The sequence below is a fragment of the Channa argus genome, chromosome 11 (assembly GCF_033026475.1).
Source record: "Channa argus isolate prfri chromosome 11, Channa argus male v1.0, whole genome shotgun sequence".
Classification (NCBI taxonomy): Eukaryota; Metazoa; Chordata; class Actinopteri; order Anabantiformes; family Channidae; genus Channa; species Channa argus.
In genome coordinates, this window is record NC_090207.1 from 6291848 (window position 1) to 6307793 (window position 15946).

Here is a 15946-nt window from a genome sequence, read left to right on the forward strand (position 1 = left end):
CAGCTCTACCCAGCACTCTTGTAATATGCGTCACAGCAGCTTCTTTCTGATGTATTTAAATGGTACATCATTGGATGATGTATTTTTCCCCTATTTAATCTTATTTTAATACATAGGCGCTGCAGATTCCACAGCATGTGTGGTGCAGCTTTGAAAGTGTTGAGCAGCTTGTTCAAGGGCAGTGCATTAGTACCAGCCTCACGGGAGATAAAACCCCGCTTTATACAGTCATCTTTGTTAATAGATGTAGAATAAATTAACTCAGCACCTGCTACAGGACAGTATGAGTGCACTCTAATACTACTGGCAGGTGAATCCCACACTGCAATTCTCTACTTCACCACTAAGTGTCTCTATGCTCAAATCTGTGCGTCTACACCTGTGCCTGTCACGGATGAACTTGTCTGCACTCCTCTCTATTCCATGCTCTGGCATATTTGTCTTCCTTTATCAATTATTGACATTCTTTACTTTTTTATGGCTTTGGGTTAACTTAAGTACAAGGAAATCGGTATGGTCGAGGATTTGCTTTTGCTTTGTTTGTTTTTTTCACTTAGTAAAGAAACAAACACATTTTTACTCAGAATTTTTGTTGTCTATAAAATTTGTTACAGTTTAACTGCTGGATAATTTTGCTTAGCAATTATCATTGAAGATAGTGGCGGTATTTTTTTTTTTGTTTTTTTTTCATTAAATGGTAAATGGTCTGCTTTACACTGCTTCTCATTCACGCATTCACACAATCTCACACACACATGCACACACCGATGGGGGAGCTGCTGTGCAGCTGGCCAACACTCACTGGGAGCAAGTAAGTTGGGGTTCAGTGTCTTAGTCAAGGACGCTTTGACATGTGACCTGAGGAGCCGGGGATCGAACCAACAACTGGTGGACTAATTCCAAGACAATCTTTTTATTTAATTTTAATTTTTTTAATTTTTTTTTATTTAATTTTAAATTTTAAAACATAGAAATTATGTGAAATCTTTGTTCAGTTTATGAAGAGAGAAGTATCAGAGTTGCTTTATTGTTTGAGCCAATGTACTGATTGGTGATGTAAATTCTTCTGCAAGGGCATCGATCCCTCACTCTCAGGTTACGTTCTTAATTCAGGATTTATATAAAATTTTGTAAACACTTGTGGCCAGTTTATATGCAAAGCTTAGCGATTAACACTGACAGATCACAGTAAGGACGTATTTTTCACAGTTCTGTCTGTGTGATGTTCTCCCTTTCTTGCATCTGGTGCTTCGATTTGTTCCGTGAATTAGTCCTAACACGTGAATAAGAAAACACGTGACCGCGGCTAATGAGGATTGATTAAATGAAGTGACTGTATGATATGTATGTAAGTTATGAGAGATTGGCACCCTGTCTCTCTGCCTAATACACTACAGTGCTGTGGTAAACTCAGTTCCTGAACTAATCAGACCAAAGGAGCGATGTTTGGCCAGCTTTCATTCAAATTTTCAAATTCAAATTCTCTTGTGGGCCACAGGCTGTAAAGAAACCTCCCTATTTCCGCACTGGCAATCTAGATCAGAAAAATGCATGGTCTGAATTGGAACTGCTGGAAATGCAGAGTTTATTTGCTTTGGTTTAGAAAACTATAGAAAAGGTGTTTTTAAAAGCTGTACTTCTATGGCTGATTTGTACATTATTATAATATTTATTCAACACCATTGCCAATTTGTAAAGAAAATCTAACTTGTGATGAGATGAAGCACAGGTTTCTTGTTCTTTTTACTTATTATTTCAATTTACGGACACTGTAATATTGTGTCCCGTGGAAGTTGCTCCCCAGTTGTGTCCTGCGTTTCCATGCAGACCTGCATGATCATGCCATAGAGGTTTTGCCTTCGCCACCTGCTTATTTGTTTGTGGTTTCACCTCATTTGATTCGTTGGAGTTGAACGCCGTAGATGTTTTCAGGATGTGGGCTAATGAAATACAGTAGACTGTGTGATTTGGAAGCATCTCATTTTCATGATTAAGGCGAATGGTTGGTACGTTGTTGTGATCAGAAGCAATCGGGGATCACACCATTTAACCACCTGAGTTATGTAACCCGGTGGGGAGCCCGTTGGGTTGGCCGAGCAGTTGACGTTGCATCGTGACGACGTGTGAATCTCACCGACGCACGGGGACTTCACATCTCCATCAGGGATGGAGGAGCACTCGATAATCGGGAGACAAGCTCATGCTCGCTTCAGCGTGTGCGAGGAGCCTGTGATGCGGCAGGGTGGAAGACGCTCTCTCTGCGCCTTCGTGCAGCACCAGTGAGACGGGGGATGCGGTTTTCCGGCGGTCGCTGACTGAGACTGTGCTGACATCAGGCGAAGGAAACATATTGGCCGTTCTCTGCTGGATGTAACACTTGGAAGAGAGAGAGCTATGGCAGGCGCTAAGCTGACTCCCTCGCCCTCGGAGATCGACCCAGACGTCAAGACCGATGTCCAGAAAACACCTGAGCCCTCCTGGGTCAACACCTCCAATCCTCTCCGGACCACGGGCTCTTTTGGGAGCGATGCTGGCCAAAGGTAGCTGCCGCAGACCCGCACAAGTCGCACATTTCTGAATGCAGCTCGCTTGCAGACGTGCGGCATCCGCGAAACATGATGCTGCGAGCGCATGGTGCATAAAGTCATCACATTAACTTAGATCATTATATGTTTTGTCAAAAGTTGCGTGTAATCAGTGCTCCATTGCCATTAAATGCATTCACCCTTTAACTGGTATTTCCCACGAAAATGTATTGCTGTGTTTGACATAATCGATGCGCACGGATCATATATATTTCTCACTGGGGTTAAGCATTAATGCAGCCAGTGCACCTTTTTATGAGTCACTTACATCATGTACAGCTGATTTATTGCAAACGCCTTCTATCATTTCCTCTCTGCATAAGCTGGATTCATTAAATGGCTGCGATGCATAGTTATTACATAATTCAGTAGTTGCTGCATCCACATTACCATTTAATGAATCCTGTTTCTTTTAAAGGATAAGATTTTTTTTTTAATAAATTACACAACGTTTACATGAAATGCAAACCACGGGAGATTGTGTTGACATAGCTTTATGTTTAGTTAAACGTGCATGCTATATTTCAGCACATGTGTGCAACATACAGAACTGTCAGGACAGTCTTCTGCTATCTTGTAGACAAATTACATTGTGGATTGTCTTTCAAAGAGACAAAAGAACTTGAACAGTGGAATTGCTGGCAATAAAAGTGAAATTGGCACCGTCCCCTGCAGGTTGTAGGAGGTTGGGTTGGCAGAAAACAAAAATATTGTGCTTGTTTGGCAGTGTTTGAGAAACCCCTGACCGGGTGCAGTGTGGTCTGTCTCTAACTGTACAAATGTTTCTTGTCAGTATTTATTTGAGGACTTTGAAATCTTTGGGATTGTTTGATTAGAATGTTGAGATATGTTCACCCAATTGTGGAGCATTTGCATTAACATGAATATAGTTTTTTACTTTAATTGTAATTATCTAATTTGACGAATAAATGCAACAATGGTGCTATAGGGAAAAACTCAACACGCACCACTTTCACTCCCATTGTTGTGTAAGAACATTACACGTGTTCCCAAAAAATGCAGTTAAACCAAAGCCTGCGCAGGGTTTTGGATCCTCACCTAAATCATAATGGTTAAGGAAATTTTAATGTCCATTTAATAATAGAGGCTTATTGAGAAATATTCAGTGATGTTACAGAGTTGGCAGAGTTTAGCCCAACAATTTAGGTGGCTTGGCCTTCAGAGTATTGCTCAAGGTCAGGGCTAGAGGATCTTTTTATTTAATTTCACTTAGGAAAGGTTTAGCGTGTCAAAATGAATGACACTTTTGCTAGTAAATGTAAAGTTTGGAATGGAAGTAGTGGGAGCAGTCTTCCACCTAGCATCTTTTTATTTACAGGTGGCACTTTTCATCTAGTTTTTCATTCACGATCACACAGTAGGTTCAAAATGACAGGATAGCTTAAGGCATTCTGCACTCTGTTTTCATAACGCCAACAAGAATTGCAAATACTGCTGTGGTTGAGCTAAGGATGCAAAAAAAATGATGATGACCAGAGTAAAGATGATAGAACATTACTTGTACTCAACTGCTGATTTTTGGGTTTGTGTTAGGGTATTTTTCTTAAGTTATTTTTCTGTTTATAGATTCATGGATAGGGAATCTTGTCATTTAAACAGTAATTCTGAAACCAGTGTACAGGGAAGATACTTGCGCTAATACCAGTGATAATGATTGATGAAGCTATTTCAGCACAGGCATCACAGATGTTGAGGAAGCTGCAATAATATAATTAAAAATTAGCAATGATGAACAGATGCCAATAGAGATGATGAAGCTTGTGGTGTTGCTGGTAAATTGTAGGTATTTGCAATATCTTTATATGCCTGAGGTATAAAACCTAAACTATCAAAAGGCTGTTTGCCCTAAATAGTCAGATTTGGACCACTGTCAACCCCCTTTATAGAAAGGTTGCCACTCTTGGCAGTGCGTTTATTCATATGTGTAAAATTGAAGAATAAACGTTGGCCTTAGGGCATCCTGCTGTTGCATTGTTTTACTTTGTCACAAATTAATGAGTTTATTTTATTTCTAAGTCCACACCAAGCCCCCGAATGTCCCCTGCAGGCAGACAGGATGTTGTCAGGAGCCAGAGAGCTTTCTAGGTAGTGAAATGTGATCAGCGTGGGATTTGTGTCCAGCTGGCTCGATAATGAGAGGATGTAGATGGAGGAGTGCGAGGATCAATAATCTGAACCACTGTATAACATGGGCTATGAAGGATACATTTATTTCTGCATAATTTATAGCACTTGGGAATCCTCTTTATGTGTGTATAGGATTTTTTGTAGAATATTGAGATCTAAATACTTTAGATGGTAGAGCCTAAGTTAGACTTGGAGGATCTTCAAGAAAAGAGGGCTTGACTGCCTGTTAAACACAAATGGTCATAACCGGAACTCGTACAGATTTATTTTTGGCTTCATCCAGTCTTTCCAGCACATTGTATCTTTACTTAGCAAAAATCTGTTTCCAAATGTGCATTTGGTTTGTCCTGTTGGTGTGCAAAAAAAATCTGGATTTTGAGGCTAGTGGGAGCGGACAGGACATGAAACTTAATTTTTTTTTTTTTTTTGCAGGATATGGCTACTAGGATATTAGCAACTTGTTATGAATACTGAAATATAATCAAATGGGATCTTTTTGGATTAAAATTGATAAGCTCTTTTTAATATATAGACATAAAAACCTAACGCAAAACCTAATAATGCAAATAATAAGCTGGTAGACTATTGTAGTTATCAGAAATAACAGAAATGATCAAGGATTGTAGAAAAAAGTTATCTTAAAATACAGAAAGCTTTCAGACATATTGTATTGATTTGGTTTTGCCTTTCAGATGATTCAGATCCAAATCCTGAGCTTCCACTCCACATAGTAAAGTACTAGCTGTCTTGGTTAATGGATCTTCATTAAACTGCACCAGTTTATTATTTATTTATTGTTTATTGAGAAAGGTAATTGACATCCTTACAATTTGAGTAAATGCTGTGATTATTAAGAAACAGCTTGTTGGAATCCTTTAGTATATGTTATTTTGACGACCTCTTGCTCTCTGTGTTAACAATCTCAACAGTACTTACTCTTCTCTTTATGTCTGAATGTTAGATTTATTGTGGTTTCTTGCTTAATAGGCTGTACCATATGTTTTATGCATAGTTTAATCATTATTAAAATGACGTGGGGAAATTTTTCATTTCATTAGTTTTTTCATTTGTTCATAATTTTAATCAGTTTTCCAGCGGATTACTTCATAGCATTCTTTAGAAAGAAATTGCAACTTAATTACAGTAACTATAAATGATTGTACAGAATTTCACACTTTTTTTTTTTTTATAAATCACACATACTGCTCCAGTATGTGTCCTCTTCTCTTTTGTCTCAGTGTTTATTTATAGCGGCCTGCTTTCATGGAGCAATTACACTTTCATTTTGATTTGAGCACCTGTGGTGTAATGAGGGGTTTTAAAGTGGTCTTTGGGGTAAATTACATGTTGTCCATTATTATTGCTCATTAAAACAACAGGGTGAAATGTCTCAGCAGTTGACTGGAGAGTTGAATTTTCAAATAATGAGTGCACTGGTTTCTTCTTGTCCCCATAAACAAAATTACTGTTTAGAAAGACCTCAGATATCTGGAGAATATATTGAAAAGCAGGCAGGTGGCCTTGAATTAAGAGTCAGTAATACTATGTGTGTAGCCCATCCACCCGTCACACCCTTCGTCTCACATGCCTTCTCTTTCTTCTTGTGGACATCGTTAACAGAGAATTAATTAGAAGGTTTGAAGAATGTGAGAATGTGGGATCATTCAGGCAAAGCTGTAAGACACCAGAGCTTGCACAGTGCTGTCTGCATGTCCGCTAGAACTGAATCTGAGCCTTGCTCCAAAAAAAGGTTACAGTCTGAAGTATGCAAAGTAGCACTAGCTACAAGACCTTTTGAAATCTGAGGTGACTGCAATACAAGGGAGGACAGCACTCTGATAGGATGATGTGCTTCGAAGAGAGCTCTCAAAGGCAGCTGCTAACATCAAGACCATAATATTCATTTGGAGTTTTTCGGGAATGGTTTGTGGTGTTGTAATGATTTGCATTGTCTCCTGAGGTTTTCAGGTATGGTCTGGTTTTAAGATTATCACCCACAGTTGAGTAAACCACAATGCTACCGTAGCACCATTTGCAAAGCTGTGACAATTTATAAATGCTAGAAATAACAAATGCGTTGTTCCGATGTTGTAGAATCTCTTAAGTGTGTAATTTTCTGTAGTGCTTATGCCATGGACAGAATGAAAAGGCAAATGATCCATATATTTTTGCACCTTTTTTTCCAAAGTAAGTACTACTGTAATGTATAATGGGACTTGAAGCAGAGTTGTGGTTACTATGGTTACCTGCAGTATAACATACCTGCAGCTCGATTTAGAATTTATGTTTGAGCAGAAAGAGGTGAGATGTTCTATTTAAGGTTTCATTGGATGCCAGCCAGTCAGAAACTACCTAATATAATATAGAGTATATCAGCGAGAAATCAGTACTTTAACACATACTGTATGGTCAAACTACATGTCAGAATCTTGTTGTTTTGTTGACTTTTTGTATCTAGGTCTGAAATTGCTGTGCTTCTACCAACTAGACATATTTTTGTAGAAGTAAACTTGAGCTGTGTCACAGTGAATAGGAGTGGGTTGGGAACAATTTGAGCATGTTTGCAAGCTTTCCTGATGCACGTTCTGTAAACACGCTGGCAACTACTAATCCCATGTTGCTTTGAAAGTGCTGGAGAGGCCTCCCACTCCATAATGGTCAGTCCCTAAGGCAGTTCGGAGTTAATGTGATTCAAAGCTTACATTGAAAGTGCTGGTCATTTTGCACTTGTCTCAGTAGCTCAGCTTATGCTTGTGATTTCAAATCTCTGGCAGAGAGGTGAGAAACAATTTTCTTTATTTTGTATATCATTGTTACATTACCACATGAAGGGCAGCATGATGCTATCTGCATCTTTGATAGACCAATTAGCAAAATAGCATTTTTACTGCTACCAAATAGACATTGTAATCAAAGCAGAGTATATATTGTTATGTATAATATGCTTTATATGTAGATGAATCATTATACACTTGCTTTCTGTCCCTTGTAAACAATTTTTTTTTTTTTTTTTTTTTTTTTTTACGGACATTTGGAACCTAGGGGATCGCTCTTGTAGCATAGCCTTTTTACAGTTAATTAACCTAGAATATGTGTGAAGCGTTATTCTATCACACACAAAGCCGCAGTTGTATATCCTTCACAGAACTTCAACTTGGCTGTTGTCTCTACGTTGTATGGAAAGCTGTCATTTAACATGATTAATATCATTCAAGCTAAGCTATGGATAAGAGCCTGTAATGAGTGATAAACGTCATGTAGTAACTGGTGAGTGATTTCAAATTACTATTAAATTCAATTAGAATTTCTAGAAACGTGCATTACCGACTCCAATGAAAGCCATTTGACTTGAGTGGGATCCGTCCGTGGATTTCATTGGGTCCTGTGGAGCATGCGCTGTTGTTTAAAAGGCAAAAAGTTGTTCATTAATTACTAGAATCCTCTCTTGTGACCAATCTGCTTCCTGTGTTGAGCCACTCCATTACTGTATATCGAGGGGCACAAATGGGAGGAAGCTGATCCTTGTTTTGTCAAACATTTCAGCTCCATAGTCTCAACTGTAATATTAATGACTCACTTTGATCAATTCCACGCTTCTGGGGATATCAAACTAAATCTATCTATTATTTTCAGAAATACATATTTTTACGTGTGCTTTGTCGTGGCACTTAAAGGAATCTTTCTTGTTAGTTTTACAGTATCAAGTATTTCTAAGATTACAGTTACAAACTTTTAAATCTAAAATATTTGGGACACGTGTCATTTTTATTGTACTGTATGTGGTGTTTCTAATACAGTGTATACCCGCTTGTATCTGGGCTTTGGTGTTTTGATTTTTTTTTCCACAACGATGTAGGATAACGCTTGTCTTCCATGGCCCCTTCCATTCTTAAACTTTCTGCAACAAGGCGCAGCAACCCCCCCTCTCTGCTGCGCCGCTCCACTAACAAGTTGTCTTTCTAAAATGCAGTGTCCACAGCTGATTTCCCCAGGTAGTTCCAATTTGTCTGGCCCAACCAGGTTTCTAATTGGCTTTTTTACAACATCATTTTTATTTATTTTTTTACATATTGTTTTATTCATTGCATCTTTAGTAAAGAGATGCATATATAACTAAGGATACCTAAGGATATAAAATTTGAAATTTCCTCTGAAGATCTTCATAAATGCTGGATTTACAGTCTCACAAGTATAATGATTAGAGTGACATAATATAATTCCTCAATTTTTCTGTTGGAATTGTCAGCAAGGTGATAATTCTACTCTTATTATTGAGGTCATAGTGGGCAGTGGATTCATACTGGAGTGCATTATAAGAAGAGTTAGTGTAATGTTTTGGCCACCCTATTTAAAAAGAACGAGGAGACCAAAATGTACTGTAAGTCTGCATTAAAACATTCGCTTTATATTAGGTCTCATTTGGAGCAGTTTTAAACTTGCAAGTACAAAGGTGGAAACACAATAATGTAGTAGGCCTACATACATAGTTTTGAGTGTTATTCCTATTTAAAATCATCTCAGTTATTTCATGGCAGGGTCCAATATTGAATTGGATTTAGATTGACATAACTGACTTTTTTTTTTTAATGACAAAGTTTTTTTTATTTTTATTTACTTCGTGTTTCCGTAGCACAGGAGTTTTCAACTGATTAGGGCACAAGGACTACTATCGTGTCTAAGAAGCACCTGAGGACCACCATTTTATAGGATGTAAGGCACAGATAACCAGGGATAAGCAGGATGGGCACTATAATGTTCTTAATATAGTAATTTCATACATCGCAATACATCAAGTAGAGATATCGCCTACACCTAATTCAATAATGAAAGTAATCTGAATCTGCGTGATCTCTTCTTAGCAATGCTAGATCTGAATTAAATGACCACTACTTGTAAAATCCTGCAGCAGTGTTTTGACTTACTGCAGGACTGGCAAGAAAGAGCACAAAGGTACATTTATTTAGGAAGGTGTGGAAGAGTTATGTTTTCAGCAGTTTTTGGAATATTGGGAGTAAGATTGCTGAGCGTGCAGAGTTTGGTAGCTCGTTTCCATCATTGTGGGATCACTGAGCTGAAGAGATAAAAAAATAAAAAAATGCATGATGAAATGTGACTTGGAGACAGCCCGTTGTGGCCAACTAGCATGTCAGCTAGTAGCATTTGTTTGTGCTGTTTATAGCGGAAACAAAACTTGTGGATGAAGCCATGGCTAAGAACATAGTTTTTCGCAGGGGCGAGCTGGAGATGATTTGGAAATCATTTTTATTCTTGGTCTCGAATGAGGTTGGTGGAAGCTACAGCTTACGGTACACAACATACAGTTGGGGATCCGTCAGACTCGGCTCACTTTTTGTTTCCTCTTTTAATGTTCAGTCGTCGCTTCTTTCATACTGTATTTGAGATCAGGGAGGCTCTAAGTCTGCCAAGAGCATTAATATCATGTCTGTAACTCTCTCACACACTGCAGGACCATTCGGGCCAGTAATTGGTTTTACAGCCTTGATTGGGAAATGACCGAAATCCCGCCCAAGAGAAACCAGCCATAATTATTGTTATTAATCGCCTCTGGGTTACTGGTTATACAAAGTGGCTTAGTGTTCTTTTGACTCTGGAATATTTGAAATTAACGTGTATAATAGAGACATTAGGTAAAAAAAGACCTACATGTACTGTTTGATTGTCTTGAACGTACTAAATTACATGTTCATAACAGTCTGTAGTTCAGCTTCAGTAATTGGTTTCTAAAGGACGTCTCGGCCAGGAGTGTATTTATAATTAGTTTTGTATTAAATGAAACTCTACCTTTGACCTCTTGCTCATCAGAATTGGCAAGTTGTCAGTAATAAATATCATAATCTGGGTATCTCTCTGTGGCTCAGTTCACACTTCCCTTTTCTCTTTGGGTATCTCAGCATCTTATGAAACTGACCAAGTGTGTCCACTGATCTCCTGTGGTTTGCACTGTTCCCCATCTGTTCTTTACTCATTTTAGGTGATATTTTTAAATTGCTTAAAGTAAAGTCTTTCCCAGCATGTGACATGTGATTTAATGGTTCCAAAATGTATGTTGTTGTTGGTTTTATTTTTTTTTTGTCCAGCTCATGCACCTTGAATATCCACTGAAAATGTTTAGTTACTTGGATGTGGAAATTTAAGGTGAGAGTAGCCTGATACAGTACCATGCAGTAAGAATCATCTGCTCAAAGACATAATGTGATGCATTTTTAAATGGATCACACTTTTGATCTTCTTCCGGCACAGCTTTTTCTAGCTACTACCTCAAGGAAAAAAAGTGGTGCTGACTCAGGATGCAAGTGAATGTAATTTAAATTGCAGTGTCACTGTGAATGCCATCCTGTTCTTGGTTTTCTTCCTCCCTCCTTTCTAAATCCCACTCATTCTCCTAACCTGTGCCTATCTGTGTCCATGTGTGCTGCATCCAGGTATCAGGAGGAGTACAGTATGGACTCAACCAATGCCCAGTAAGTCCCTAGCAGCATCATGCTTGCATGGCATGGAGTGTGTCTGCAATAGTAACTGTACAAAAGATTGATTGGCGACTTTGTCACCACCAAAGCACATACGCAGCACTTTTCACTTCAAATATTTCATAAAACAGTATGTAGAAATGGTACCTTGACCAGCATAATTACCATCATAACAATGGTCAAATTAAAAGTAGATATTATTGATAATAGCAAAGTAAATGGTGAAAAAGCAGCCTATGGGTATTTTTTTTTTTCTTTTTTTTTAAGGAACTCAAGCTTGGTGTACTGAATGATACCTGTATTTAGTGAGATAATAGAGAAAACTGTAAAACTACAATTGTGAAATAACATTAGTGGTTAGCAGTTTTTGGTGCATGTTGATAATAATTCAATTCAACTTTATTTATATAGCGCCAATTCACAACAAAGTCATCTCAGGGCACTTTACAGAATAAAGTCAAGATTATAAAGATATATAAAGAGAACCCAACAATTCCTCCTGGAGCAAGCCATAGGCAACAGTGGAGAGGAAAAACTCCCTTTAACGGAAGAAACCTCCAGCAGAACCAGGCTCAGGGTGGACGGCCATCTGCCTCGACTGGTTGGGGTGAGTGGAAAGGGGAGAGAGAGAAAATAACAGAGCAACAAAAAGCAACAACAAAACATCGGGCAGATTGGTAGGACCAGTAGCTTCACGCTGGAAGACACACAGCTTCAAAGCCGGGGGACACCTGCAGAAAGGGACAGAGAGAGGGGGACAGAGGAGGACAAAGGCAACTACGGGAGAGAACACACAGAGTTAATGACATACAGTGGTGACAATTGGGGGATGAGAGGAGAGGAGAGATGGTCAAGAGGAGGAAAGGAGCTCAGTGCATTGGGGGGTGGGTCCCCCAGCAGTCTAAGCATATGGCAGCATAACTATAACTAACTATATGCTTTATTAAAAAGGAAGGTTTTAAGCCTAGACTTAAAAGTAGAGAGGTGGTCTGCTTCCCGAATCTGAACTGGGAGCTGGTTCCACAAGAGAGGAGCTTGATAGCTAAAGGCTCTACCTCCCATTCTACTTTTGGAAATTCTGGGAACCACAAGTAGGCCTGCATTCTGAGAGAGAAGTGGTCTACTGGTATGATATGGTGCTATGAGGTCTTCTAAATGTGATGGAGCCTGGCCATTCAGAGCTTTATATGTAAGAAGCAGGGTTTTAAATTCTATTCTACATTTAATTGGAAGCCAATGGAAAGAAGCTAGTGAAGGTGAAATATGATCTCTCTTGCTAGTTCCAGTCAGCACTCTTGCTGCAGCATTTTGGATTAATTGTAGGCTCTTTAGGGAGTTACTGGGGCATCCTGAAAGTAGGGAATTACAGTAGTCCAACCTAGAGGTAACAAATGCATGGACCAGTTTTTCGGCATCACTTTGAGACAGGATGCTCCTAATTTTGGCAATGTTCCGTAGGTGGAAGAAGGCTGTTCTAGAGATTTGTTTTATATGTGAGTTAAAGGACAGATCCTGATCAAAAATAACTCCAAGGTTCCTTGCAGTAGTACTGGAGGCCAGACTTATGCCATCTAGAGTAATGAAATGGTTGGACATCATATCTCTGAGATTTTTGGGCCCAAATACTATGACTTCAGTTTTGTCTGAGTTTAAAAGTAAAAAATTGTGGGACATCCAGGCCTTTATGTCTTGTAGGCATGCCTGAAGCTTTATTAACTGATTATTTTCATCTGGTTCCATAGATAAATATAGCTGGGTATCATCAGCATAACAGTGGAAATTTATGGAGTGTTTTCTAATAATGTTGCCTAAAGGAGACATATATAAAGTAAAAAGTATTGGTCCTAACACAGAGCCTTGTGGAACTCCATAGCTAACCTTTGTGTGCATGGAGGATTCATCATTAACATGAACAAATTGAAATCTATCAGATAGATAAGATTTAAACCAACCTAGTGCAGTTCCTGTAATTCCAATTTCATGTTCCAGTCTGTAATAAAATGTTATGATCAATGGTATCAAATGCAGCACTAAGATCTAACAGAACAAGTATAGAGATGAGTCCAGTATCTGAGGCCATGAGAAGATCGTTGGTGACTTTTACCAGTGCTGTTTCTGTACTATGATGAACTCTAAATCCTGACTGAAAGTCTTCATACAAATTATTCTTATGAAGGTGATCACATAATTGTTTTGCGACTACTTTTTCAATTATTTTAGAAATAAAGGGGAGATTAGATATTGGTCTGTAATTGGTTAAAACACCTGGGTCAAGACAGGGTTTTTAAAGTAATGGTTTAATTACAGCTACCTTATAGGCCTGTGGTACATAGCCTGTTTCTAAAGATAGATTTATGATATCTAATATGAATGTATCTATTAAGGGTAAAGCTTCCTTGAGCAGCTTAGTTGGAATAGGGTCTAGCAGATTGCTGGTTGCTGGTTTAGATGAGGTAATAATTGAAGTTAGCTCAGAGAGATCTATGGGTAAAAAGCAGTCTAACAGGGAGTGGGGCCTTATCGATGACTCTAGCACTGCTGTATATGAAGATCTATCTGTAATTTTTGGGGGGAGGATCTGGTGAATTCGTTCTCTAATAGCTACAATTTTATTCATAAAGAAGGTCATGAAGTCATTGCTGCTCAAAGTTAAGGGAATAGTAGGCTCAACAGAGCTATGGCTCTTAGTCAGCCTGGCTACAGTGCTGAACAGAAACCGGGGGTTGTTCTTGTTTTCTTCTATTAATGATGAATAATATGCTGTTCTGGCATCACTGAGAGCTTTTTTGTACATTTTTAAACTATTTTTCCAGGCTAAATGAGATTCTTCTAACTTTCTGGAACGCCACTTCCTTTCTAACTTTCGTGTTTCCTGTTTTAAGTTGCGTGTTTGTGAACTATACCATGGAGATCGCCTCTGCTGATTTACTGCCTTCTTTTTTAGAGGGGCAACACTATCGAGTATTGTACGTAGTGAGGCTGCAGAATTGTCAACAAGATAATCTACTTGTGCAGGAGTAACATTAAGGAGACTACTTTCCATTGTATTAACATATGGTGAAGCAAATGATGAAGAAATAATTTCTTTAAATTTGTTGACAGCTTTTTCACTTAAGCATCTGCTATAGTGGAATTTTTCCCTAACTGCTATGTAGTCAGTTATTGTAAATTCAAATGTTATTAAAAAATGGTCAGACAGAAGAGAGTTGTGAGGAAATATGGTTAAATTATCCGCTTCAATTCCATACGTAAGGACAAGGTCTAACGTGTGACTAAAACAGTGAGTGGGTTTATTTACATTTTGGGAAAAACCAATTGAATCTAATAATGAATTAAACGCAGTGCTCAGGCAGTCACTGTCAGCATCTACATGAATGTTAAAGTCTCCCACTATAATGACTTTATCTGTACTAAGCACTAAATCAGATAGAAAATCAGAAAATTCAATCAAAAACTCTGAATAAGTGACTGGAGGACGGTACACGATATAAGAGCATATAGAGAACATATAGCAATAAGAACATTCCACCATTTCAGTTAGTCAGATAAATTCAATGTTTAGGTTTTAACTACATTCACTCACTGAAATTTGACAACCTTAAGTGATACCCTGGCTGCAGTGACGCTGTTAAAGAATATTATAAGTATAGTATGTAATGTGCATTAGGTGCAGATGCTTGTTTTTGTTTATCTAAATTCTTGTTTATTATCTATTTTCACATGACTGAAATGTTTTCTTTAGCAATGAGGGCAAAGTGTGTTTTTACCTTTTAATCTTCCAGTGCTGTCTAATTTTAGTGGACTGTAGTCTATAAACCTGTTCATTAAAAACTATATGCCTAATGACAGAGACAGGACGTCACCCAATGTGAGATGCTTCTTATTAACAGCAGTGCAATCGGTGCATCAGAAGCAGCTTAACCACACTCTAAAATATGTGATAAGTATTTTAATAAATTGTGCCAACAAACTAACGCATAATATAATTCAGTAGATTTTAAGTAATACAGGTTTAGGTAAAATGTATTTAACATGAGCCAACAATAAATAAAGAAATACCTAAAATGTGTTATTTTTGTGTTAATTATATTGGTTAATAACACAAATAGCCTAATATATTCCAACCTGCAGTTCTCCTTTTAGGCACCAGGTGTTTCAAAGTCGCTTCCTTATCCCCAATCCACAGCACTGTCCCACTGTCTGTGTATACTGTCCTCACAAAGAGTTGAACTTGTTCTGTGCTAGACAGTTAGCTATCGTGTGAGTGTTATGTCCTCCAATAAGGTTCACTTCCCCTTTCTCTTTCTTTCTCTTACTCGCTGTAAAACTGAACACAAATAACATTAGGAATTACAAATAAAATAACTTAAGTCTTGCGGGCACAATTCAAAGTTTCAAATATTAAAATAGAAATAAACGCTGACTAAATTAACAATGACAGCATCTGAAAAGGGTAATAAAATAAATGGTTGCGGACAAATCAAAAAATTAGCAGCAAGCTCTGTCCTCTACCGTGCTTCAGTAACTGAAGAACATTACTTTTTCATGCTTGTTCAGTAACTCTGTCTACCAAACATTTCCTAAGCTAAAACTAAACTGCAAAAGCAAATTAATTTGATAAAAAACATATTTGATATTTGCATTTTAGCCTTACTGCAACTTTATTTTAGAAGGAATAAAGCCATACATTTGCCTACAGACATGTAAGCAAGAGTATATTTTAGT

General features: G+C 38.0%; 1 protein-coding gene across 23 annotated transcripts in view; it reads left to right on the forward strand.

The window, feature by feature from the left end:
* kcnt1b (potassium sodium-activated channel subfamily T member 1b) overlaps positions 1-15946 on the forward strand; it is a 62718-nt gene that overhangs the window by 12992 nt on the left and 33780 nt on the right. For 14 of the 23 annotated variants that reach the window (XR_010915485.1, XR_010915486.1, XR_010915487.1 and 11 more), the window contains exon 4: positions 11177-11215. The exons of 6 other annotated variants lie outside the window; for them this stretch is intronic. Coding sequence is in view for 14 of the 17 variants with exons in the window: in XM_067520255.1 (XP_067376356.1) it covers positions 11177-11215 (39 nt within the window). In the remaining 3 variants the exon portion in view is untranslated. Of the gene's footprint in view, positions 1-1880; positions 2541-11176; positions 11216-15946 lie in introns of those variants that run through there. 3 more of the 23 variants (XM_067520250.1, XM_067520254.1, XM_067520257.1) reach the window with 3 other exon arrangements.